The sequence below is a fragment of the Myotis nattereri genome, assembly GCF_964212035.1.
Source record: "Myotis nattereri genome assembly, chromosome: 2".
Classification (NCBI taxonomy): domain Eukaryota; kingdom Metazoa; phylum Chordata; class Mammalia; order Chiroptera; family Vespertilionidae; genus Myotis; species Myotis nattereri.
In genome coordinates, this window is record NC_138076.1 from 155,376,209 (window position 1) to 155,403,755 (window position 27,547).

Genomic DNA, 27,547 nt, shown 5'->3' on the forward strand with positions numbered 1-27,547 from the left:
AATACATACATACATACATACATATATACATAGAAGGGAAGAAACTGATGCAGGAGAAAGGGGAAGAAAAATATATAGTCAAAGGTCTCAATTAGGATATAGTAATAAACGTATCAAATAACTTGAAGATAACTACCTTAATAATGCTGTAAAAAAAACCTCTAAATTCAAACGGTGTATTTTTTCTCTAAAGAATTAATGAGAACCCATTGTCATCTGTTTTAAAGATTAGAAAACAAAGGCTTTGAAAAGTTAACATGCCTAGCGTTAAATAAGAGGCAGAGTCTCTGTTCCTTGCTGCCTCACAGTCAAGATTAATAAGAATATTTATATTCAACAAAGGAATGACTGCATGCTCCCTTAAAAACAGCCAACACTACCAGTGCATTCAAACTTACTAGATGTAAACATGTAAACATGGATATTTAACTTCTCTGAAATATATTTTATATAAATTAAGAAACAGATAAAGTTTCCTTCCCAATCTAGAAATACTTTTCATTCAATTTGAAAGCACTTGCCAGGATACAACAATTTTAATTAAAGGTTTCTGAAGTATTAAAACCTGCTTTCCCGTAATATATAAATTGGTAACACACCATGTGTTATAAACTCCCACTCATTCATTCTATGAATGGTAATTTAAATAAAAAAAGCACAATTCACTCTAAAAATGTAGATAAATGCAACCCAACAACACTAAACATAGTTAAAGGCTGGCACTATGCACAAGAGCAGCCTATCTGCCAACATGTCAAATGCATTCAGCATAAATCTAAAGAACATAGTAGGCTGCTGGCAATGCTTTCAGGAGACCATTTTTGTCCACATCTGTGGTCATTTTCTATTAAAAACCAGAAGTTCACAATATTCTTGGCCTGGACATCAATTCATTCCAGGGCTTCTAAATCTCCACTATTAATATCTACAGCAATCACAGGCAGGTGAGTTCCTGAAAGTATTCTGCCTTCGCTAGACAGACTTCACCTACAGCAGTCTTTTTCGAGGATCTGGTTGCCCATCTTAATTATTCTACATTTGAGAAGAATATATGTCATTATATAACTACACTGTCTTTCATTAACATGAGTGTAATAATGACCTCCTCATTAATACTTTTGAGTTGTTTGCTAACACTTCAATAATTTAAGCTCTTTTATTCTGTTTCTCAATGGACCCTTCGGCCAAATGGTTGCCTGGGACCAGTGATTCCAAATTGTGACAATGAACAAAATACTTTCAAGTTATATTGAGAAAGGACAAATAACCTATTATAATATTAAGTATATGCTATTCTTCAGAATAAAATATATGTTTAATTGTTCACCTCTTCCTTCTAGTGTAACATAATTTACGGAATATAGCAATAGTTGAATCAATAATCATATAGGGGAAAAACAGGTAAGAAACAATATAGTTGTTAATAAAATTAAAAATGAAATCAAGTAAAAAGTGGGTCTCTCTAAGGCAGACTTTCAAGCATTTTTTTTTTTTTTGGCACCTACAACCTCCTAATAAGTAAATGTTACAAATGTATACAGTAAAATTAACAAAACTTTTAGTTATCACTAGTTATAACGGAGTATAAAATAAGACACTAAAAAATGACCTGTCCTTTAGCAGTGGTGGCATTATAGGAAACTAAAACGTAAACTATTCCAAGTTAAAATTAATTTTTTTTTTTATAATGGAAAAACGTCAGAAAAAGATTTTAATCCAAATGTTAGATGTCTGTTGTCCAGCAATCTATATATAAGGCACTGTCCTAGCTGGTTTGGCTCAGTGGATAGATTGTCATCCCTGGGACTGAAGGAATGATTCTGGTCAAGGGCACGTACCTCGGTTGCAGGCTTGATCCCTGGCCCTGGTTGGGGTGTGTGCAGAAGGCAACCAATTGATGTGTATCTCTCACATTAATATTTCTCTCTATCTCTCCCCCTCCCTTCCACTCACTCTAAAAGTCAATGGAAAAATACTCTTGGGTTAGGATAACAAAAAAACAAACAAAAAAAAGGTACTGTCAGTGACAAAAAGTGATTATGTGAGACAAAACTCATTGTAGCCCTGGCCGGTTTGGCTCAGTGGATAGAGCATTGGCCTGCGGACTGAAGGGTCCCAGGTTTGATTCCGGTCAAGGGCATGTACCTTGGTTGCAGGCACATCCCCAGTAGGAGGTGTGCAGGAGGCAGCTCATCGATGTTTCTCTGTCATTGATGTTTCTAACTCTCTATCCCTCTCTCTTCCTCTCTGCAAAAAATCAATAAAATATATTTTTAAAAAACCTCATTGTAATTATAATATGTATCCCAAAGGACATTTTTACTACTGTTTCATGGACTAATCATAGTCTTAAATGTCATACAAAATGATATTAGCTTTGGCAACTTCCTTTTTGAATCTCCTAGCATGTAGTAATCTCACATAGCCCAAAACTGAAGAACCCAATTCATACCAGTAAGACAAGGGTTAACCTTCCAGGAATCAGGGTATTTTAGCCTAAAAGTATGCTTGACTCAAGGGAATGAATTAATAATAGTGACTCCTGGGAGTGGTGAGAGATATTCTGTGAGGAAAAACCTGTCAAATTATACCACCAAGGGGGGTGGCCCAGCTTGTCTGACACTAAGATGGCCACTGATCACTATATTATATGGTATTTACACATTCACCAAATTTGTGTTTTGAACTGTAGGGTATGGTCCTGGTATTGAAAGCTAATACAATATTAGTAAAACCAATCTAAAGTAATAAAAGCGTAATATCCTAATTAGACCAGACAGCCAAACTATCTTCCGGACATCATTCTGGATGTCCTTCCAAATAAAGCCGGGGCAGCGAGGGCCAAGGCAGAGGCAGTTAGGGGTGAACAGGCAGGCAGGTGAGCAGTTAGGAGCGACCAGGCAGGCAGGCGAGTGGTTAGGGGCAATGAGGCAGGCAGGCAGAGTGGTTTGGGATGATCAGGCAGGCAAGCCGTTAGGAGCCAGTAGTCCCGGATTGTGAGAGGGATAATCTACTGCTGGTTTAGGCCCAAAACTGCGGGATTGAGACTAAACTGGCAGTCAGACATCCCCCAAGGGGTCCCTGATTGTGAAAGGGTGCAAGCCAGGCTGAGGGACACCCCCCCACCCCGTGCACGAATTTCGTCAGTTTATATAAATATATGTATATACCTCTGACTCATATTTAACTTTCAAAGAGGATAATTCTAATTGCAATTGATCTGTTATTTCTCAAGAATAGATGCATTTTTACTTCATGTAAATTCTTGGCAATATTTTAAACATGTTACTGAACCTGTACACTACTCTTATTATTCTATTTTCAATGCTTTATCAGTGATATGCAGATTTTACTAATACCCAATTTGACATATCCAAATATAGAAAGTAAACTAAATACACACAGCTTGAGCAATTAATTTTTACAACTTTCTTTAAGACAAATGCTGAAGATAGAATCTAGAAAATGCCATATTTTACCTTAATTTTACTTGAAATTATAAAGTAGAAATTCATTAATTCATGTAAAAAATACTATCCCTTAAAAAAATATCTAACCACTTGTTTACAGATAATAGTGCAAATTAAGTAATTACACAATTACAATAGCCTCACAATTATATCTTGTTCATTACTTAATTCTAATATCTTCTTGTCATTTTATAAATATGCTGTAGAGGCATAAATTCTATTAAAATCAAAGGCCTTCCAGGACACTAAAATAATACTGAGACAATTATGATTTCTTATGAAAAATAATTGTTTTAAACCTCCTTGAGTCTTCACATAAATTATGAAAATTTAATTCAAAAGAAAAATAGCATAATCCATAAAATAAAAAACACAGTAAGCTAGGTCAGTTCATTTTTTAAGGAACAGTTAAGTTAATGTACTCAGGAGCATTTCTTCACTAGCAGAGGAAAGTGAAACAAAATTAGCATTTTTCTCCATGACAGAAAGTTTACTGCACTTCTAAATGCTTCTCTATCTCCAAAAATACATTTCTCATTGTTTCAGAACACACACACATTTTATATTTGTGGGTCAGCATAGTTATTTTGCTTCTTGAGAAGACATTACAAAAGGAAGCACTGAAATGAACAAAACCTTACAGGCAAAATTTTAGGAAATCTGAAATCATTTTGCCTGGGTCACAATTCAAAGTCAGTGATAAATGTTGTTACTCAGTGAGGGAGTGAGGGAGGGGGGAGGAGAATCAGTAGAAATATAAAATATCAAAGTCTTTAAAATCCAGACAGCAAATATAAAAACAGACATACTTATGTAAAAGCTGGAAAAGACATTTAAAGAAATGAGGTATGATAGTGCTACAACATATCTCAATGTATTAAGTTAATAACCTATACTTCAGAGTTGCAAAATAAGCAAATCATAAACTATTTGCAGCTGTGTTCACATGACCTTTCTGGCCAGACATTTAATAGTGACTATCAACTACATTTAAAATAATCATTAAGCTAACTTCATGATTATATGGGGAGTGTATCTGCCGCTTAAAAAGGCAAATTATAAGTAAAAAGGTAAGCAAACAATTTTATATTTATAATAAATACAGCATCAAGCATTTAACATTAGCAGTATTTAAAATTTTTAAATAATAAATACAACTATTTTATACAGAACTGTAACCATTTATTATACACACAAGTATATCAGTTCCTTTTGTTTACAAAGGCTGGTTATAGATAATATGGAATGTTACAGTACCATCTTGCATAAAATTTTAGTACACTTTTGTACTTGAAAAAGGGCGCAAAAACACCAGCCTAATAAATCTGACTGAATGAAATATCTTTTCTTTCTTTTTAAAAAGTACATCATTAACACATACATCACAAACTGTACATAAGCTCACTTTAAAATCACCAGTTGAAGATATGGTAGCAGGTATGCTGTAGTATTAACCATCTCTCTAATCAGCTTAATTATTAAAGGCTTGCACTGATACTCATTCAGGAGCCTTTGCTGACGTGTAAGCTTGTAATAAGAACTACTGAACTCAGGTAAGTACAATTTAAAGAAGGCCAACAACAGCTGCCAAGAATTATTTGTAGTAAGAAATGTCTTCTAATAGAAGACTCACTGAGGAGCAGATATTCTTTAGATATCTTTCTTCTTTAAATTTATTGTAGCTGGTCAAGATTCTCCATTTTGAACTTTGGATGCTGGTGGCTGCATGAAATCCTTAAAGGGAACTAGTGCCTCTTTAAGTGCAGAACAGACTTCTGAAGATGAGCAGGTGATGCATTCTACTAAAGTTGGGTATAAGGCAATTACTTGTGCCCAGGTATTTCCATCAACTGTAATGCAAAAAGTATAAAACTTCAGAAAAGGGTGGATTTTAATAGCAGAGATCACCCAATTAACATAAACACAATCATTTAAATACAATGCAAAGAAAAAATTCCCAAATACATGGAGATTCCACAATCTTCTTTTACCTTTGGAAGATTTCCTGCAATATTTAATAAGATGTAAGGGAAAATACATGGTCAATGTGCAGATATATCAATACCAACAAATTTAATAAAAATACATTTTTAAATGATACTGCAATTGCAAAGGCCTTGGAAGCTAAGTCAAGTAACTCAGAATACTTCAAAACTTTAGTCATTTTCAATATAATTGCTAGAGAATATAGTGTACATTTCAAGAACAATTAGAAAGGAGTTCAATTTTTTTATGCAGTTGTGTGCTAAAAATATAAATATATTATTTTCTCTGTAATGTCCTTGGTATTGCTTTCAATTTTAAATAACCATACATAGATTCATTCTTGAACTGCTTGATAATCTTTTTTTAAAAAAAAACTGATTTCAGAGAGAGAAAGGGAGGAGAGCGAGATAGAAATATCAATGATGAGAGAGAATCATTGATTGGCTAACTCCTGCACAACTCCTCGTGGGGATGGAGCCCACACCTAGGCATGTGCCCTACTGGAAATCGAACTGTGACCTTCTGGTTCATGAGTCGACACTCAACCACTGAGCCACACTGGCTTGGCCTGTTTGACAATCTTTGATGTATATCATTAGATATGAACTGTAGTGGGGAGGGACTATTATGAACAATACTGTTGAATGACATTTAGTGAATGGACAAAAGTGTTATATCTCAATTAGTTTGTAATTTCCGAATGCATATGTTACAAAAATTGACAAAGTAGTTTACCTATTTTTACTTATATAGACATGTTTGTATAATTAAGTATGTATAAAAAGTTTAATTTCACAGAAAAGTTTTCTATATGTGTTACTGCTATTTTAAATTTATACTGAATAGGTTTAGTAAATGTGTGCATTCACCAGTCACCGCCAGCAAACAAATGCACACGGCTAGGGCGTGGCTTAGCACACGTCTGAACATAGGCTAGCACACATTAAAACTGCTGCAGGCCCTATCTGGTTTGGCTCAGTGGATACAGCGTTGCCGGGTTCAATTCCAGTCAAGGGCATATGTCCAGGTTGCAGACTCAAACCCCAGTAGGGGATGTGCAGGAGACAGCAGATCAATGATTCTCTCTCATCACTGATGTTTCTGTCTCTCTCTCCCTCTCCCTTCCTCTCTGAAATCAATGAAAATATATTTTTAAAGAACTGCTGCAGAAAGTCATGCCACTCAACAGAACCAATTACCAAATGAGATGCTTTGTGATCATGTGCTAATCATTCAAAGAACATTGTTTACAAACAGTCACTATTGGATTTAAAATAGACTATAGTTATGGATATGTAATATTTATATATGGCGGTGAAATTACTAGTGTTTTTTTCCAACATATGCTCTATTGGTTAAAATTTGTTTAAAATAACAGTGAATTTATAACAACAAAAAATAACTTCTTAATTTAATTATAAACAAATCTTGGTTAAAAGCATTTTAAAATTAACAAGGTGTTAATTTTCACATGACATACGGACCAAAAATTTTGTCCATTAAATCTGAAGTCTGTTAAATTGGGGTCCACAAAATCAAGCGTTTACTATATACTACTAGAGGCCCAGTGCACGAATTTGTGCATGGGTGGGGTCCGGCCGGCCCGGCCCCAATCAAGGCAGATGGGAGCTGGGCCTGTTGTGAGGAGGAGACAGGTTGGTCAGCTGGCCCGTCCCTGATCGGGACCTGATTGGGGCCAGGCCAGCTTGGGGGAGGGGCTACAGGTGATTGGCCGGTGAGCCCCACCCCCAATTAGGGGGCCTGATTGGGGGCCAGTAGCTGGGGAGGGGCTGTGGGAGGTTGGCCGGCCAGCCCCATCCCCAATTGGTGTGAGGGGCAGAGCTGGCTGGGGGGAGGGGCCACGGGCTGATCAGGGTGGTGGGAGCTGATTGGGGGCAGGGCCGGCCAACGGGAGGGGCCACAGGTGGTTGGCCAGCCGGCCCTGCCCCTGATTGGGGTGGGGGGTGGGGCCAATCTGGTTGGGGCCGGGTGGGGGGAGGGGCTGCAGGGGGTTGGCCGGCTGGCCCGTCCCATATTGGAGTGGGAGGGTAATAAGGGGCGTGGCCTGCTGGGGGAAGGGGCTGTGGGCCAATCAGGGTGGTGGGGGCCCATCTGGGGTGGGGCTGACTGGGGGGAGGGGCTGCAGGAGGTTGGCTGGCCAGCCCCATCCTCTATTGGGGTGGGGGGGCAATCAGGGGCAGGGTCGGCTGGGGTGAGGGACTGTGGGAGGTTGGCCGGCTGGCCCACCCCCTGATCTGGCTGGTTTGCTGGCCACAGTGGGCATCAAAGCGACCAGTCGTTCTGATCATTACAGTGTTCTGGTCGCTGGCTTTTTATATATATAGACTAGGGGCCTGGTGCACGAAATTCGTGCACTGGGGGGCAGGGGGGGGGGAGTGTCCCTCAGCCCAGCCTGCCCCCTCTCACATACTGGGAGCCCTCAGGCGTTGACCCCCATCACCCTCCAATCACAGGATCGGCCCCTTGCCCAGGCCTGACGCCTCTGACAGAGGCGTCAGGCCTGGGCAGCGGACCCTCATTTCCCCCCATCACTGGTTCTGCCCCCAGCCCAGGCCTGATGCCTCTGGCCCAGGTCTCAGGCCTGGGCAGGGGACCCCCAGACCCCTCCGATTGCTGGCTTTGCCCCTTGCCCAGACCTGATGCCTTGGCCAGAGGCATAGACCCCCATCACCCTCCGATCGCCTGATCGGCCCCTTGCCCAGGCCTGACGCCTCTGCCAGAGGTGTCAGGCTTGGACAGGGGACCCCCATCTCCCCCTGATCACTGGCTCTGACCCCCGCCCAGGCCTGAGGCTTCTGGCCCAGGAATCATGCCTGGGCAGGGGACCCCCATCTCCCTCTGATCGCTTGCTCCACCCCCCGCCCAAGCCTGACGCCTCTGACCCAGGCTTCAGGCCTGGGCAAGGGGACCATCATATCCCTCCAATCCCCTGGGGCCGCCTTTGCCCTGCCCCCCTCCTCTTAGCTCCCCCCTGGGTTTCCGATCACTGTCACTGACAGGGGGCTTCTTCCTGCTTTCCCTTTTGCCTCCCTGCATTGTGCCTACATATGCAAATTAGCCGCCATCTTTGTTGGCAGTTAACTGCCATCTTAGTCGGCAGTTAATTTGCATATAGCCCTGATTAGCCAATGAAAAGGGTAGCGCCGTACGCCAATTACCATTTTTCTCTTTTTTATTAGTGTAGATAATATGGATGGAACTTGATGACATTATGCTAAGTGAAATAAGCAAGTCACAAAAAGACAAATACTGTGTAATTCAACTTATATGAGCTATTCAGAGTAAAGTCATTGAGACATAAAGTAGGCTTATTGCTGCCAGGGGCTGGGAAGAATAGTGAATGAGGAGTTACTGTTTAAGGAGTATAAAGTGTCAGTTACAAGATGAAAAGTTATGGAGATGGATGGTGATGATAGTTGCACAATATTATGAATATCCTATATAATAAAAGCCTAATATGCAAATTGTCCCCTCAACTGGAAGTTCAACTAGGGGGTGGGGCCAGCCAGGGAACTGCCCACGGCCTCTCCCCCTGCCTGGCCCCATCCCTGACCAGCCTCCCCCACCCTGATCTGGGCAGGCTGGCCGGACCCCACCCGTGCACGAATCTGTGCACAAGGCCTCTAGTATTTAATAATACTGAACTATACATATACTTAATAATGGTTAAGATGATAAATTTTATTTGTATTTTACTCAGATAAAAATTTGGAGCCTGACTGGTTTGGCTCAGTGGACAGAGCGTTGGCCTGTGGATTGAAGAGTCCCAGGTTCGATTCCGGTCAAGGGCATGTACCTTGGTTGCGGGCACATACCCAGTAGGGAGTATGCAGGAGGCAGCTGATTGATGTTTCTCTCTCATCGATGTTTCTCTCTATCCCTCTCCCTTCCTCTCTGTAAAAAATCAATAAAATATATACATTTAAAAAAAAAAATTTGGAGGGAACAAGGTTGCATATATCGAAACTTACCTAGATTGCCCTGTTTATTACAGGAAAATACAAAAATACATTATTTAAGATAACATCTTAAACTCAGGGAAAGCTACTCAAATTTCTTAAATTAAAATATTTTTTAAAAACTCACCACAGATATTGGTGAGCACTTTGGACTTAACTATCAAAAAAAAGAAAAAGCTATATGTATTGATATGAAAGATTCTTCATGGTATTTTATAAAGTGGGGGCAAAAAGTGTCCAGAACAGTAGATAATAATATGATACACATTCATTTGTGCTAAAAACTGGGGGCATAGTGGAGTATATATTTTGTATTTACATAAACTTGTGGAAGGATTAAAAAACTAATAAGATTGAGGCATTCTAGTAGTTTAGGTGATAGGATGTCGCTGTCTTGAGTGTCATACTAAGAAGTGGAACTGCCCTGACCGGTTTGGCTCAGTGGATAGAGCGTCGGCCTGCGGACTGAAAGGTCCCAGGTTCGATTCCGGCCAAGGGCATGTACCTTGGTTGCGGGCACATCCCCAGTAGGAGGTGTGCAAGAGGCAGCTGATCGATGTTTCTCTCTCATCGATGTTTCTAACTCTCTATCCCTCTCTCTTCCTCTCTGTGAAAACTCAATAAAATATATTAAAAAAAAAAAAAAGAAGTGGAACTGTCTTATTTATTTATATATTTTTAAAGAATAAAGCTATTGAAGGAAACATTTAAAAAAAAAATAAATAAATAAAAAACTAATAAAAGTGAATGCCTATGGTGAGGTAAGAACTGGGTAGATATAGAACAGGGGAAAGATCTTAAAACTTTTCCCTTTATATAGAAGGTGGGGCAAAAGTAAACTTACAGTTGTAAGTACCAGAAGCAGAGTTTATTATTGTGCTATTATTTATTGCACTATGTTCCGTATAAACAACTATAAACCTACTTTTGCCCCACACTGTATATATCTTTTTGTACATTTGAACCATGTGTGTATGTTTACTACCAGCTCAAATTTTTAAATAAAGATCAAGGTAAATGATAAAAATAAAATTATTTCAAACTAAAAATAAGTCCAATAAATGCCTCCTCTCCCACTAGAAAACCCTATAACAAATAACCAATGTGCTAAACACATGTAAAGTATACATCGGTTCCAAACCGTGTAGCTATCCTTCTGAATTAATTTTGAACTGGTCATGAGCAGTCCAACATATTTCTGCTGAGAAAGCCTGGCTTTTTCTAAGTTATCTTCTTTTTTTCTGTTTCTTAATGAAGCTTATTATGCCTTTTTAATATGTTATAATATAATAATCATCATTTATGGTTACATTTAAATTAAACTTCACTTCATATGCCTAGAGGCATAATTCCAACTCTCTTAAACAATTTTTAACATTAATAATTATACTGCCCTATCTACGGCCCATTGGCTTTGTTTTTGTTTTTTTTGTTTTTTTTTTAAAGGTTGCTGAGTCTTCCTTCCCCTTTCTTTCTTTAAACAAATTCTCATTAAATTATTGATAGCTGTCTAAAGAGCATACAAAAGAATGCAAATACTATACATTGAAATATACTGGTTATATGTAATATATCTATAGCAGTAACATGGGAAACAGAGAATTTCCTGTTTATGTCTTAAGTATAATATATTTTTAAGGATCTAATTCTATCCTATGATCTAATAAAGATTTTACTGACTGACTTCTAGAAAAATCAATGCATGGTTTCCCTCTCTGAAAAATTAGCCAGAATATTTCTTTTTATAAAAACTTAAATTTGAACTTGAGATAAATTTAAGACATTGCTCCAGGATTTTCCCCAAAATTCCACACCTCCCTTTGGATTGAATAAATATAAGTCTATTATTGACGCTTAAGAGTTCACATAGTACTCACCCTTTTTAGGCCCAAGTACCAATAAGTAGATTTAAAAACAAAAAATGTATTTATTTTAATTATATAATAACTGAAAGGAACAAATATTCTATGAATCATTTATTAGGGACTTCCTTTTTTCTTGGTTAGTAAAAGAAATGCTGTTTAAAGTGCCAGTCATCTAAGGTGCCAGAATGTAAACCAATACACTTCCTTATTTAACAAAGTCTAGTTGTATAAAAAAATGTCAGCTGAATGAGAGTGTGTTTAGTGACACAATTGACTTATATTCTGGTGCCAGCTCTTTACCTTGTCCTGGATCAGTAACAAACTCTTAAGAGCAGTGGCTGGTCCAACAAACCAGACTTTGAGTAACAATGCTGTAGAGCAGCAGTTCTCAACCTGTGGGTCATGACCCCTTTGGGGGTCTAACAACCCTTTCACAGGGGTCGCCTAAGACCATCGGAAAACACATATATAATTACATATTGTTTTTGTGATTAATCACTATGCTTTAATTATGTTCAATTTGTAACAAAGAAATTGGGGGTCACCACAACATGAGGAACTGTATTAAAGGGTCACGGCGTTAAGAAGGTTAAGACCACTACTGTAGAGGATTCAAAATAGAACAAAACAAGGCCCAAAAAGCCTCTTAAGAACTTTACAATTTAAGGGGAGTGAGTCATGTACATGTACAACTATAACACAAATAGGGTGCTTTAATGCAAAGGTACACATAAAAGAGCTAGGAATTCAACAAGAAAAATATATCATTGACCTTTAAGGATTAAAAACAGGCTTAAAAGAGGAGTGGTATTTGAATTAGGTGGATGTAGGCAGGAGGATGAAATAAGCAAAGGGTTGGAAATACTTGGGTAGATAGAATTTTAATTTGGTGGGAGAGTAGGGTGTATGAGGTCTAGTGGGAAATCAAGCATGAATAGAATAGTCAGACAGTACTCTTGACACACTTGGTAGATAATAAGTAAAAAAGATTTTTTTGTTTTGTTTTACAAGGATGGGAAAATAAATGGTTGAATATATTTTTGGAAAAGTCATTTCTGGCCATAATGTGAAGAACAGATTGGACAGGTATAAGTAACAGAAAGGGAAAATAAATGAGAAAGGACTATAAAAATGATTCATAGTTATTTATACAGTTGATATATCTACAGTAAATCAGTACAAATGCAGAATAGAAGCTTCCCCATACCAGAAAAAGTCAATGATGTTATATATTAAAAATACACAAAATATGAATTGTCCATACAACACCCTGAATTCAGACCAATTTACTTTAAAAAAAAAAAGTCAGCCAAATAGTTGTTTTAACATGAAGACAAAACATTAAGAATAAATTTTACTTAATTGACAGCTTAATGGGCTGATGCTTAACTGTAATAAAGACCAGAGAAAAGAAAGTCTAATAGCTGTTATGTTCCTAAAATTCAGTTAACTTAATAATAATACAAAAGTACATTACAAATAGAAGATAAACGTTATGAGTTTAGAATAACTGAGTTTCTCAGCACTTACCATTCTCAGGCTGAGTTTTCTTAAGTGAATCAATGAGAGTACTAACTGCTTTTAAAACAAATATGATTTCTGTTACTTGTTGCCTAAAAAAGAAATGAGAAATTATTTCCATTAAGATTTTAACATATGCATGTGTGTTTTTTACTGTGTTTAAGCCATCAGTCAGACATCCTGTGAGCGGTCCTGGACTGCAAGAGTGCGCAGGCTGGATGGAGGGACCCCCCAAAGTGCATGAATTTTCGTGCACCGGGCCTCTAGTAAGATATATAGTTCTTACCATTAGTTATCAATTTAAAAAAGGGGGAGAGGCAATCTACTCATGCAAATCTAAATTTATTTGTAAGCAATTTCATGTAACTACTTAAAATTAAAACATTTTATAATATGTGCTTTTAAAACTTCTCGGTGAAAGGTGTATTTATTTTAACTAATTAGTACTAGAAAGGATTTGCCAAAGATTAAATGGAAATATAGACTACTATTACCTCCTAGCACATATTTTATCATGCTGTTAAAAGTAAGTTCAAAATTACAATAATGCATAGTTAACGTTCCAATACAACAAATAACATGCTCAAAATCAGTCCTAAGATGGCACTATTTGGAGACATCAGCAATAAAGAATGAACTTGCAGCAAAGGATCAACAAGAGTAGCTTGCATCCCTTCTTTCTCCCTATGAAATAAAGCTCTTCTACTATAGTATAAACAGCACCCCAACCCAATTCCTGGTATGAGTCTGTGTTTTCATTCTACAGATAAGATTTTCCTAATATATGACAAGGTACTATTTAAAGCCACCCTTTGTAAGCACTGAAGTATTTTATCCTGTTGCAATGCAGCTTTTTAGAAAAAAATGTAATGGTAACTGCATCAAACATAATATGATAGAACATAACACTTCATGGCACAAGAGTAGCTTGAGTCCCTTCTTTCTCCCTATGAAATAAAGCTCTTCTGCTATAGTATAAACAGCACCCCAACCCGATTCCAGGTATGAGTCTGTGTTTTCATTCTACAGATAAGATTTTCCTAATAAATAACTAATATTCAATAGAAAAGTAATAGAATAAACACAAAATATTTAAAAATGAAGGGCAAGTTAATTTTGAAACCAAATAAGGTTGTAATCTAATAAATAAAAACAGTCCAAGCAAAGCAACTTTATTACTGCTCTCCAAAATATTTCAGAGATCAATTTTGATGAATCAATTTCAATGATGACTATAAACACGTTACTAATACCTGTCTTTGGAATGCTATCCTATCTAATAAAAGAGAAACATGGTAATTGGCGTACGACCGCTACCCTTCCCATTGGCTAATCAGCGAGATATGCAAATTAACTGCCAGCCAAGATGGCGGCCGGCAGCCAGGCAGCTTGAAACTAACATGAGGCTTGCTTGCTTCAGTGACGGAGGACTGCAACGTTCCCTGCCTGCCTTGCCGGGCCTCTGAGCTTGCAGTTTAAGAAACATTGTAACAAATATAGAAGCTAAACAAAACCCCAGAAACCTGCTTTCAGCGAGTGGTATCTCAGAGCTGGAGTTATACATTGTTTCGATTATAGAACCCAAACAAACCAGATACCTTCTTTCAGCAGCAGAGGCCTCAGAGCTGGAGCCAGAGCTAAAGCTGGCCCAGAATAAAATAAAAAAAATAAAAAAAGGAGAAGTTGGGAGCTTCAGTCAGCCTGAAAATAGCCCTCAGCCCCTCACCCAGACTGGCCAGGCACCCCAGTGGGGACCCCCACCCTGAAGGGTGTGTGACCAGCTGCAAACAGCCATCATCTCCTCACCCAGGCTGGCCAGGCACCCCAGTGGGGACCACCACCCTGATCCAGGACACCCTTCAGAGCAAACCAGCCAGCCCCACCCACGCACCAGGCCTCTATCCTATATAGTAAAAGGGTAATATGCCTCCCAGCACCGGGATCAGCAGAGCCGCGAGGCCTCCCAGCACCAGGATCAGCGGAGCCGAGAGGCCTCCCGGCACCGGGATCAGTGTGACAGGGGGCAGCGTCCAAACCCCCTGATCGCCCGCGGCTCTGTGTGTGACAGTGGATCGGGCCACAACCTACCTATCGGCCCTGCTCTGTTCGTGACAGGGGAAGGCGCCCCAACCCCTTGATCAGCCCTGCTCTGTGCCTGACAGGGGGGAGCTCCCCAACCCCCTGATCGCCCTATGGCTCTGTGTGTGACAGGGTGTGGCACCTCAACCCCCTGATCGGCCCTGCTCTGTGTGTGACAGGATGCGGTCCCCCAACTCCCCCCCCCCCCCACAGGCCCTGCTCTGGGTGTGACGGGGTAGAGCCATAACCTCCCCATCAGCCCTGCCCTGAGTGTGACAGTGGCATCGCCCCAACCCCTGATCCGCCCTGCCCTGAGTGTGACAGGGGGCGGTGCCCCAACTCCCCTATCGGCCCTACTCTGTGAGTGTCAGGGGAAAGCTCCTCAACCCCCTGATCGGCCCTGCTCTGTGCATGACAGGGGGGAGCTCCCCAATCCCGATTGACCCTGCTCTGTGTGTGACAGGATACGGAGCCCCAACCCCCCTGATGGGCCCTGCTCTATGCATGACAGGGGGTGGTGCCGCAACCTCCCCATCGACCCTGCCTTGAGTGTGACAGGGGGCGGTGCCCCAACCCCCCAATCGACCCTACCCTGAGCGTGACTGAGGGTGGCATCGCAACCTCCCGATCTGCCCTGCTCTGTGCATGACAGGGGGCAGCACCCCAACTCCCCAATCGGCCCTGCTCTGAGCCCGACCAGGGGCTGCACCTAGGGATTGGGCCTGCCTTCTGCCACCCGGGAGCAGGCCTAAGCCAGCAGGGCATTATCTCCCGAGGGGTCCCAGACTGCGAGAGGGCACTGGCCGGGCTGAGGAACTCCCCCCCCCCCCCCCACCGCCCCGAGTGCACAAATTTTTGTGCGCCGGGCCTCTAGTCCTAATATATAAAAACCCAGGGACTGTAACAACCGAAGGCACAACTGACTGGAAGTCAGTCCTGCGGTCAGTGCTGGGCTGACATGATGACTGCCGCTGCTGCGGGTGTGGCGACCCAGCAACTGACTGCCGAGGGGGCTGCAGATCAGGCCCAGAGAGAGGCCCAGAGCGAGAGGCAGGGTCTGATCTGCAGCCTCTATGGCAGCTGTTGATTAGCCATTGCCTCTCTCTTTCTCTCTGGGCTTTGCCAGCAGCCCCGCCTCTCTGATCAGGCATGGAGATAGGCCCAGAGACGTTGACAGGCATAGAAACTGACCAATAAGAACCAAATCTGGGTGAAGTGTGAGGAGCCAATGGCTGCCTAGGAAGTGGAGCTTTTGATGCTGACTGGCATAGAAACCCATCAATCAGAACCAATTCTGGGTGAACTGTGAGGAGCCAATGGCTGCCTAGGAGGCGGAGCTTTTGACACTGACTGGCATAGAAACTGTCCAATCAGAACCTAATCTGGGTGAACTGCGAAGGCAGAACCTAAGGTGGGGGCTGAGGAGGGGTTTTAAGGGCAACAGCTGTTTGGTGTAAGATGTAAGAAAGCAGTTCAATTTTTTTAATGACTGGTTTGGCAGTATAGTGCATATGGCTGGCTATCAGTCCAGATATAGGGATTATGTATTTTTGTCTGCTAAGAGCATCTCCTCCTGATGAAAAAGGCCTTCCCCTCCCCCATTTAAGAAATCCAGGCAGAGTGGGAGCAATGACGGCGGTGTTGGTTGCTGCCGCACCGATGTGGAACCCCACGCAGTGGCGAAGGGAATCTCAAGGCTCTTCCTTGACATTTTCTCCTGTCCCTGTGCGAGGTGAGGGCCCAGGCTCGGCCTCTGCGGAACTTTGGGGCGCTGGCGGGGACGAGGAGACACAATTGCTCCCATGACTTTTGTAACTGCGTCAGGGCAAGATGGCGCCGGGCCTCCTTGGGGCGCGGGGGTGTGTGTGGGGGGGAGAGGCACGTCCACCGCTGTCGTAGCGCATGTGACTGGGCTGCATTCCTGTGGGGTTTGGCCGGGACCCAGGCCGGGGCGGGGAGGGGAAAGGGCTGAGGCGGAGGAGACGGGCGCGGGTGGCTTTGGCGACCTGAAGAGGAAGAAATGACTGTTTGCGTGCTTCCCCTCCCCCGCGCGGCTAACAGCTGCCGCAGCGGGGGGCCGGGCGGGACACTCGTCGCGGGGCGGGGCGGCATTGGTGGAGGAGGTTTGGCGCCCTGTTTTGTTACCAGCCGTCTCCTTGCACAGCATCCTTAGCAGGAGGTGGCAGGTCCCTAAGGTGGAAGTTTGAATCCCCTGGGAGCCCTTGGAGCCACTAGACCTCGGCCACCACGCAAGGAGTATCGATTATTTTCTGAAAAAACAAAGTTTTTCAGACCAAATAAAAAAATAGTCCCTAAGTTTGGAAGCAGATATAAGTAACACCCAGGAACACTTTTAATTTTATAAAAGTTACCAAAAAAAGGGCTGTATCTGAATTTTGAGGGCCCCTTTCAAACGTTCTGTACCTTCCACCTGTACTTTTCCCGTATCTTCCCTGTCTGTATATTCGACAAGAATGTTCAATGTTATCAATGGATTTGCTTTTCTGTTTAAATTTAAGCATGATTAGTGATACAGAATAAAATCTGCTAGTGTAATCTGGAAAAAAAAAACACCAAAAAACAAAAAAAAGAAATCCTATCCTATATAATCTATCTATACTAACAAAAGGGTAATATGCTAATTAGACTGGGTCGACCAGCCATCTTTTGGACGTCCAACTTCTTTCTGGACAAAGCCATGGTGGTGGGGGTCGAGGCAGAGAGGGCCATTGGGGGCAACCAGGCTGGCAGGGGAGGGAAGTTAGGGGCGATCAGGCAGGCAGAAGCAGTTGGAGGCAAGATCAGGCCGGCAGGGGAGAGCAGGTGGAGGCGAGATCAGATCGGCAGGGGAGGGCAGTTGGGGGTGATCAGGCAGGTAGGCAGAGGCAGTTAGGGACGATCAGGCAGGCAAGCAGAGAGGTTCGGGGCTATATCAGGCAGGCAGGCAGAGGAGTTAGGGGCAATCAGGCAGGCAGGCAGGTGAGCCATTAGGAGTCAGCGGTCCCAGATTGCAAGAGGGATGTCCGACTGCCGGTTTAGGCCCAATCCTACAGGGATCCTACAGGGATCGGGCCTAAACCGGCAGTCGGACATCCCCGAAAGGGTCCCCGATTGGAGAGAGTACAGGCTGGGCTGAGGGACACCCCCTTCCTCCCGCATGAATTTCATGCACTGGGCCACTAGTCTATATATATAAAAGCCTAAGCGACCAAACGACCAGTAGAATGGTCACTATGATGAGCACTGACCCCCAGGGGGCAGACCCTCAATGCAGGAGCTGCCCCCTGGTGGTCAGTGCGCTCCCACAGCCAACCTCCCACAGCTGGCAACCTCCTGTAGCTGACCATCTCCCGTGGTCCCTCCCTGCAGCCGGCTGGCCACAATCTGCCCCAATCGCTGGCCAGGCCAAAGGACCCCACCATACACAAATTTGTGCACTGGGCCTCTAGTTGTATATAAAGGGCATAGCTATATAAATCTGAATATGGGGAGGTATAATTTTTATGCCCTATAAATTAAAAATACAGTGAATCCTAAAAGAAATACAATGGCTAAGAAGGATTGATAATTCAAAAATAGTACAGCAAATTACTATGTGACTTTTTCATTCATCAAATTTGAAAAAGAAAATAAATAATAAACTGGCAAATAATACTAAAATGCTAAACACTGAAGAAAAGGACATTCATATACTCCTCAGAGAATGTAAATTGGTAGAAATCTCTGGTAGGCAATTTGTAATACATATCAAAAGCTTCTAAAATGTCTATCTTTTGACAGGTAATTTCTAACTCCAAAAATTTACTATAAGTAAATAAGAATGTGCACAAAGATTTAGGGCTAGTGATTTACCTCTCTAATACTACCTTAGGAAATGGGGCCCACATTTCCTCTTTCCTAACTTTAATAACTTCATCTTCCAATATTATTTTACTTACTTCATTTGCTTTGCCTTAAACTCTAACTTCCCCATCAAAAAGTAGACTGGCAATACAGCCCTAATTTATGAATGCAATTTTTTTTATGACTTTTGATCATATACTCCGACTTTGATTAGCCTGAGCTTAACAGAAAGCCCCTGAGACCCCTCCACTATAATAGTATGGCTAAATGAGAAATAAATCAGTTTAGGTACAAGGACTTAAATAAGCAAATTAGATAAAAGAAGATCTAAGATATGGCTAGCGGACTTACAGAGAAACCTAGAAATAACTATAAACCAAAGTAAGAGCATAATTTATTATTCTCTCTCCAGAGAGATCTACAATCATGTGCTCATGTAGATTTATAAGCCCTTATTCAGAAATCCTTTAGAAGAAAAAAAACTTTCAGAATTCAATTTTGTTTTTCAAATTCATAAAGGTAAGTTGGTACTGAAAAAGCGTCCCTTAATAAAACATTAGTATATCAACAGCAAAACTTATGAACATTTAGATTGTATGGAAAACATCAAATTATAAACAGCCTCAGGTGAAGTTCAGATCACCTATGAAAACACTTTTCAGAGGTTTTTTTTAATTATGAATAACTATAATAGCATATTTCCTTCTTTAATAAAATATATACCTTGGAAGAGGGCATTTACCACTTAATCTTTCATCCTCTATATAGCGATGTAGTACATCTTGAGACCTCTTTAAAAGCACGGAGAGTGCCATTCGTGAGATGTAGCCTTCTTGAGGCGTTGTGACTTTATTACTGAAGGAAAACTGGAGCAATGTTTCAAAACACATTTTAGAAAATTCTTCTCTCAAACGAATATCAATCTCTGCTTCTGTAAAATAATTTTTGATGGTTAATAAAAGGTTAAATACAACTCTTAGCAAATTTATATATATGATTTTTCCCCTGAATGTGGGAGAGGCACATTGATTGGTAGCCTCCTGCACACACCCCAACTGGGCCAGGGGAGCAAACCCACGTACCCTTGACTGGGAATCAAACCTGAGAACATTCGGTGCTTGGGCTGATGCTCTAACCACTGAACACACCGGCCCAGGCTCCCATGTGTCATTTTCATACAACTCTTTTAGGTGGAACTTTTTACTTTTCTTTCTGAAATCTTTTAGGAACTTCTCTTTATTACCGAATGTTTTGATATTTCATGATGACATGCTTTACTGTGGGTCCTTTTTCTTTCACTGTTCTGGGTCTTGAATGACCATTTTTAATCTGGAGATTTATTTCAAATTGTTTGAGAATTTTCTCTCCTAGCTTTTCTCTGTTCTCTTTATGGAAGACCTATTGTCAGATGTTAGGCCTCTTTATTCATTTTATTTATTTCTTCTTTTTTGTCTTTGCTATACTTTTTAGGTTATTTCATTAATTTTTCTTCCAACCCTTCATTGAACTTGTTATTTCAGCCACAACATTTTAGTTTCTATGGCCTCTTTTAATGTTCTAATCGTTCCCTTTTAATAACATTTTTCTTGTTTCATGGATGTAAAAGCATTTATCTCTCTGAGCATCCTAATTACAATAACTGTGCTTTTCTTTAAAAAAAAATGTTTTCTATGACTCCGCATTACCTCTTTCCTCCCAGTTTCTTTTGACCCTCCTTCATTTGTTTTGGTCTTTCTCTTTCATGTTGAAGAATTTCCTCAAATGTCTGTGAGCTTTGCCTGTCAGATCATACTTAAGAGCAGAAGACCAAAGACGATCAGTGGATCCTCTGTGTTTACAGATGGGTCTTATTTAGCAAGAAAGAGCAGTATATGTGTTTAAGGAACACTCAAGGGCAAAGCTGAGAAGTCTGTTTCCTATGGCAGTCATTGGAAGAATGTCCATGTACCTTATCAGATACATTTAATAGTATAAATGGACCCAGCTGGTATGGCTCAGTGACTAAGCTTCAACCCATGAAAAGCGGTTCTCAACCTGTGGGTCACGACCTCTGAAAATACATCCTGCATATCAGATATTTACATTACGATTCATAATAGTAGCAAAATTACAGTTATAAAGTAGCAACGAAAATAATTTTATGGTTGGGGGTCACCCCAACATGAGGAACTGTATTAAAGGGTCGCGGCATTAGGAAGGTTGAGAACCACTTCAATTCCCAGTCAGGGCACATGCCTGGGTTGCAGGCTCAATCCCCAGTAAGGGATGTGCAGGAGGCAGCCGATCAATGATTTTCTCTCATCACTGATGCTTTATCTTGCTCTCCCTTTCCCTTCCTCTCTCTGAAATCAATAAAAATAAAAAAGAATTTTTAAAAATAGTATAAACGGCAAGAGCTATCATGAGAAAACTACTAAAAAAGCATACATTGCAACTCAGTAGTCCATATTTAGCCTAGTATATTTGTATCTAGTGATTATAAAGATTGTTCTTAATGTGTATTTTATAAAAATGTATCTACAATTTTTATGCACTCAATAATAAAAGTGATCACATTAAGATAAATGAACTTTAAGATTTTTTCTCTGAGGTTCTCATGTGTATGAACAGATCAGTTTTTAAAACTGTCTGGGCTAGGACAGAAAAACTGGTTTGTGAAGTAAGCAACATGAGAGACATCTAGTGGTCAAGCTGCACACATATATGCTCTTTAAAGTGTTCAGCTTAGTAGAAGTTAGTCATGGCTCTGGTAAATTCTGGGGATTAAGGATAGATATTCATGGCACATTTTTACTATTTTTTAATCATCTCACAGAAAAATGATGCCACTGTTACATTTAATATTTAAGCACAGGTTTAGAAGAGAAATAACAGCAAAAGGCAACTTATATATCATCTCCCAGTAAGGCAGCATGATATAATCAAAAGGAGCATGTAGTTCTTTTTAAGAATGAATTTTGGCCACCAGCCTTAAGATTGTGGGCAATTTTTTTCAAGCTTTTAAAACCCATTTTCCTTTGTATAATATGATGGAACTTGTCCTCACAGAAATATTGTGAGAAGCGGGATTAATATTCTGGCATAAAACCCTATACATAGTAAGTAGTATTCACTAAATGTTAGTTTCTTTAATGTCAAGGTATCTATTTTTTTAATGGACTAACTCTGAAATTTATAGTCCAGAGAGGTTGGTATTAATATCTTCATTTTACAGATGACAAAACTCAAACTTAGAAAAGTTAGCCAACTACTAAGTGGCAGAATATACACTTATTACCTCCCAATAATCCATGACTTCACAAAACTGGAAACGTGTCAGCCTGAAAGACTTAAGTGGATTCCTTAAGTGTTTTGCAATTAATTCATTGCATATAATTCACAGAATATTTACCACATTTCCCCCTCATAAAGCTTAAAGCTCTAAATCACATTCATAAAAATTACCTTACTCATTTACATTTACCACAATCATAGGAGTTAACATTTTTACATTAAGCTTCTTCAAAAATATTTCAATACTTATTAATATTTTAAAAAATAACTGAAATAACATACCTGTAAATGAAGATGATTGAGAATGTATTGAGCCCTTATTAAGCATGGTCATTATCTGACCAACGAATTCCTTAGGAATAAAATTGGCATAAGGTAGTATCTCAGTGCTGATAAGCTGAACTACCTAAAACAATAAAGGCAAATTCAAATGCAATTTTTTTCTTGAAGAAGATTGACTCAAATGACAATTTGTAATGTAAGATTTAAATTTTACGTAAAAAAAAAAAAAAAGCAAGTAAAGAATCTCCTTTAATAAAAGTACACAAACATTTTAAGGTTAATATAGAGGATGACTAGTCAGCTTCCCCCGTCTTAGTAAATAACTTTATCACAAAGTAGTCAATACTATAAACTGTTTACTATGCAACAATTTTACTAAATGTTGATCTTACTTCTAATATATCATATACTATTTTTGCCTTTTGAAGAAATTTTTAAAGAAAAGTTTACAAGACTTTTAATATAGTAACTGGACAAAAGGCAGTATTTTGTATCTATCTGATGATGCTTATGCTTTTTATGTACACTTTAAAGTATTTGATTTTATTTACTTAAAAGTTCCCTATCCTATTTAAAGAATAACACACACACACACACACACACACACAACCAAAAACTACTACTTTAAACTCCATTTATATTCAACAAAATATATTCTTTAAAACTCATTTAAGAATGCTAAAGGTCATCTATGGATGGTTAAAAATGAGAGAAATCTAAGCAACTCATTGATCAATTTCAACTACAAACATCTGATTTGTTCATTAAACTGTAGTAAATACTTGCTGACTAATGAATTTTACTGAATAAACTGCTTTTAAAATTATTAAATGGACACACCTAAGTAGAAAACATACACTCAGTGCAAAGTTAACAAATATAAGAAAGTCATTTAAAAATTTTCAATGCTTTAAATTTAACCTTTAACCTCTTTGAGAGTTTTCATGCTCTTGGTTTAAGTTTAATCTATTACTTCACTTTATTTTTTTGAGCAATTTTACAGTTTTAACATTTCTACAATGTGGTTTGCACAAATAGTTACAGACAAATGTTTTAAATAGCTTCCTCACCTCAACATCAATACTTTCATTTCTTTGAAATTCTTGAATAGAAAGGTTATCCGGAGGTATGCTAAAAAAATAAAACAAAACACTTGATTTTTAAAGGTAAAATATTCTCTGAAAATACAAATGGAAAAAATTTTATTTTCACCCAGGTTGGGACATTACCATTTATTTAAAAGAACAGTATTTTTAATTAAAGTCATTAGTATAAACGATTAGTTACAAACATAAAATTCCAGCTACAAAAATACTTGGCCCAATCCTGAACTAAATAAAATCTATAGAACTACACTACTTTCAGTATTAGAATTGTAAAAACAAGGAAAAGTAAAGATATTATCATCTGTGGCTACAGCAAAAATGACCACTGTGACAATACTGGAATTTCCTTATATTGCCAATGACTTAAGAAAGCCTTGGTCAAGTTGTTGAATTATTCACTCAGAGACTCTCCATTAATCATTAATTTGTAACAAATCCAATATATTAAAGATCTTTACAATAAAGGATAGACAACATCTTAAAAGAGGAGGATTGATTCAGACTTTCTAAAGCAGAACATTATTCCAGCAAGATCAGAAGAAATGGATAGTTCTGAGAGAACCAAGGTGAATTCTAGATCCTGTGGCTCTTATTAAGAATGAGCAGTAAAATGACATTAATCTTATGGAATAATAAAATATTAATTACTCAAAAATAGCTGAGAATAGGATGGTAATGATTATTACAATAATGACAGCTAAAACTAGGGAGCTCTACACTGTACTAACAGCTTTATTTGTATTATCTCCTATGTTCCCACAGTAACCACTGTAGTAATATTATCATGTAACTGACAGAAGAGGAAACTGAAGCTTAGAATGGCTAGTAATATGACAAAAAACACACTATAAATAAAGGCCACAATTCAAACCTAGACTTATTTGATGTTTGAGCCTAAATTATTCTATTTTATATTTTAAATGTAAAAACAGTATTATCATGTTTAGGTTTAGGGGTATAGTATATTATTTTGTATTTAGGGCTATTTTTGCTATATATGGTATTATTTGGTTTACCTTTTACAGGTATTAAAATACACACACCTAGCCCTAGCCCGTTTTGCTCAGTGGATAGAGCATCAGCCTGCGAGTGTCACAGGTTCAATTCCAGTCAAGGGGATATGCCCGGGTTGCAGGCTCAATCAGTGTGGGGCATGGAGGAGGCAGCCGATCAATGATTCTCTCTTATCAATGATGTCTCTTTCTCTCTCCCCCACCCTTCCTCTCTGAACTCAATAAAAATATATTAAAAATAATAAAGTAAAAAAGAACGAAATAGAAATTCTAGTGCTAAAGAACTCAATAAATAAGATGAAGAATGCATTAGAAAGCACTGGAAGTAGAACAGACTATATGAAAGAGAAAATTAGTGAGCTTGAAGAAATTTATAAATAATTCAGGTGGAAGAGAACCAAGATTTGTAAAAAATGAAAGAACTCTACAAAAGCTATCCGAGTCTGTTAGAATGGGCAACATAGGATAATGGGTATCCCAGAAGGAGAAGTGAAGGAGTAGGGAACAGAGAGCCATTTAATAGATAAGAACTTAATTTTGGGGAAGGAACTGGACATACAAGCACAAGAAGCTAATAGAACATCTAATTATCCTATATAATAAAGATGTAATATGCAAATTGACTGTCACACCCTTGTACAAGATGGACGCCCCCATGTGGGAACAAGATGGCCAGCAGGGAGGGAAGTTGTAGGCGACCAGGCCAACAGGAGAGGGCAGTTGGGGGTGACCAGGCCTGCAGGGAAGGGCAGTTAGGAGCGACCAGGCTGGCAGGGGAGGGCAGTTGGGGGCAACCGAGCCTGCAGGGAAGGGAGGGCAGTTGGGGGGAACCAGGCCTGCAGGGGAGAGCAGTTGGGGGGAACCAGGCCTGCAGGGGAGGGCAGTTAGGGGAGACCAGGTTGGCAGGGGAGGGCAGTTGGGGGCAACCAAGCCTGCAGGGGAGGGAGAGCAGTTGGGAGGAACCAGGCCTGCAGGGGAGGGAAGTTAAGGGCGACCAGGCTGACAGGGGAGGGCAGTTAGGGGCAACCTGGCTGGTAGGAGAGGGCAGTTAGGGGTGACCAGGCTGACAGGGGAGGGCAGTTAGGGGCGACCAGGCCAGCAGGGGAGGCAATTGGGGGCGACTGGGCTGGCAGGGGAGCAGTTAGGCATCGATCAGGCTGGCAGGGGAGTGGTTAGGGGATGATCCGGCTGGCAGGCAGAAGTGGATAGGGGCAATCAGGCAGGCAGGTAGGCAAGCTGTTGGGAGCCAGCAGCCCCAGGTTGTGAGAGGGATGTCCGACTGCTGGTTTAGGCCCGATCCCTGTGGACATCCCCCGAGGGGTCCCAGATTGGAGAGGGTGCAGGCTGGGCTGAGGGACACCCCCCCTCCCCAGTTCACAAATTTTGTGCACCCAGCCTCTAGTCTCCAAGACACGTTATATTAAAACTGTCTAAAGTCAATGATAAAAATAAGAATTCTTAAAACATTCAGGGAAGAAAAGACAGTAACCCCCTTCAGGCTCTCATCATATTTCTCAGCAGAAACTTTACAGGTCAGAGAATGGAATGACATACTCAAAATAGTGAAAGATAAAAACTGCCAGACAACCATATAACCAGCCAAGTTATCTTTCAGATATGAAGAAGAAATGAGGACTTTCTCAGACAAAAAAAACCCCAAAAACAACAAAGAAAATACTGAAGGAGTTCACCACATCCTTGGCTTGTAAGAAATATTGAAGGGAGCTGTTCTACTGTAAATAAAAAAAACACAGAAGTATACAAAACTTTGAGTAAGGTGATAGAATCAGAAAATTCTAACTCTATCACAGACTAGAGTGTTAGACAATTATAGCATGAAGGTTAAAGGGAAAAAGAGGATTAAAAATAACAATAGCTACTTCAATTTGATAGTGAATATACATTATAAAAAGGGATAATTTGTGACAAGAAAACCATAAAAAGGGAGGAGGAAAGGAACAAAACTTGTATAGGCAAATGAAGATAATACGCTATTAGAAGAAAAATGTCACACCATGATCAAGTTCAAGTTATTCCAAGAGAAGCAGGGATGGTACAATATCTGCAAATCAATCAACATGACACACCACATTAACAAAATGAAGGATAAAAATCATATGATCATTTCATTAGATGTAGAAAAAACATCTTACAAGATTCAACATCCATTTATCAAAAAAAACTTTCAATAAAATGTATAAGTAAAGTACCTTAACATAATAAAGGTTAGATATGGCAAACCTAGAGCTAACATCATAGCAATGGTGAAAAACTGAAAGCTTTTTCTTTAAGATCAAGAATAGGACGAAGATGCCCACTCTTGCCACTTTTGTTCAAAACAGTATTGAAAGGCCTAGCTAGAGCAATCCTATATAATAAAAGGCTAATATGCAAATTGTCCCCTAGACTGGGAGTTTGACCAGGGGGTGGGGCAGGCCGGCCAACCGCCCATGGCCCCTCCCCCCAGCTGGCCCCACTGACGATCGGGGGCAGGTCGGCCGGACCCCACCCATGCACCAATTCGTGCACTGGGCCTCTAGTTAGGCAATAAAAGAAATAAAAGGCATCCAAATTGGAAAAGAAGAAGTAAAACTATTTGTGGATGTCATGATTTTATATAGAAAATCCTAAAGACTACACCGAAAACTATTAGGAATAGTAAATGAATATAGTAAAGTTGTGGGGTATAAAATCAATATGTAAAAATCTGTTGTGTTTCTATACACTAGCAAACTATCAGAAAGAGAAATCAAGAATCTCACTTACAATTGCAACAAAAAGAATAAAATACCAAAGAATATTATTTAACAAAGGAAGTGAAAGTCCTGTACCCTGAAAATAAAAGATATTAACACATTGTTTGCGGGTAGTTTTTATCGTGCGCTAACAGGTGGCGCGGGCCATTTTTGCTAATTTTTTGCGAAAATGGCAACGTTCAGTAAAATTACGATAACTTTAGTTTACGTATTTATACGTTACCCGCATTCTACCGCTAGTCTATAAAAAAACGTATTAATATGTGTCCCGCGCTCTACTACACTGGTAGAACGTATAAATACGTAAAACGTGTAAACACGTTTCCCACATACAATGTGTTAATGAAAAATATTGACGACATAAAAAATGGAA

The 27,547-nt window shown here is 39.9% G+C and overlaps 1 protein-coding gene across 2 annotated transcripts in view; it reads right to left on the minus strand.

Moving 5' to 3' along the window:
* Window positions 1-3,944: 3,944 nt before the first annotated feature.
* The window catches only part of MON2 (MON2 homolog, regulator of endosome-to-Golgi trafficking), a 123,467-nt gene continuing 99,864 nt past the window's right edge, over window positions 3,945-27,547 (minus strand). For both annotated transcript variants that reach the window (XM_081082311.1, XM_081082310.1), the window contains 5 exons: window positions 23,370-23,430; window positions 22,300-22,423; window positions 19,468-19,675; window positions 12,832-12,914; window positions 3,945-5,320 (listed from right to left, as the gene is read on the minus strand). In XM_081082311.1, coding sequence (XP_080938437.1) covers window positions 5,157-5,320; window positions 12,832-12,914; window positions 19,468-19,675; window positions 22,300-22,423; window positions 23,370-23,430 — 640 coding nt within the window. In that variant the 3' untranslated portion in view covers window positions 3,945-5,156. The remainder of the gene's footprint in view (window positions 5,321-12,831; window positions 12,915-19,467; window positions 19,676-22,299; window positions 22,424-23,369; window positions 23,431-27,547) is intronic.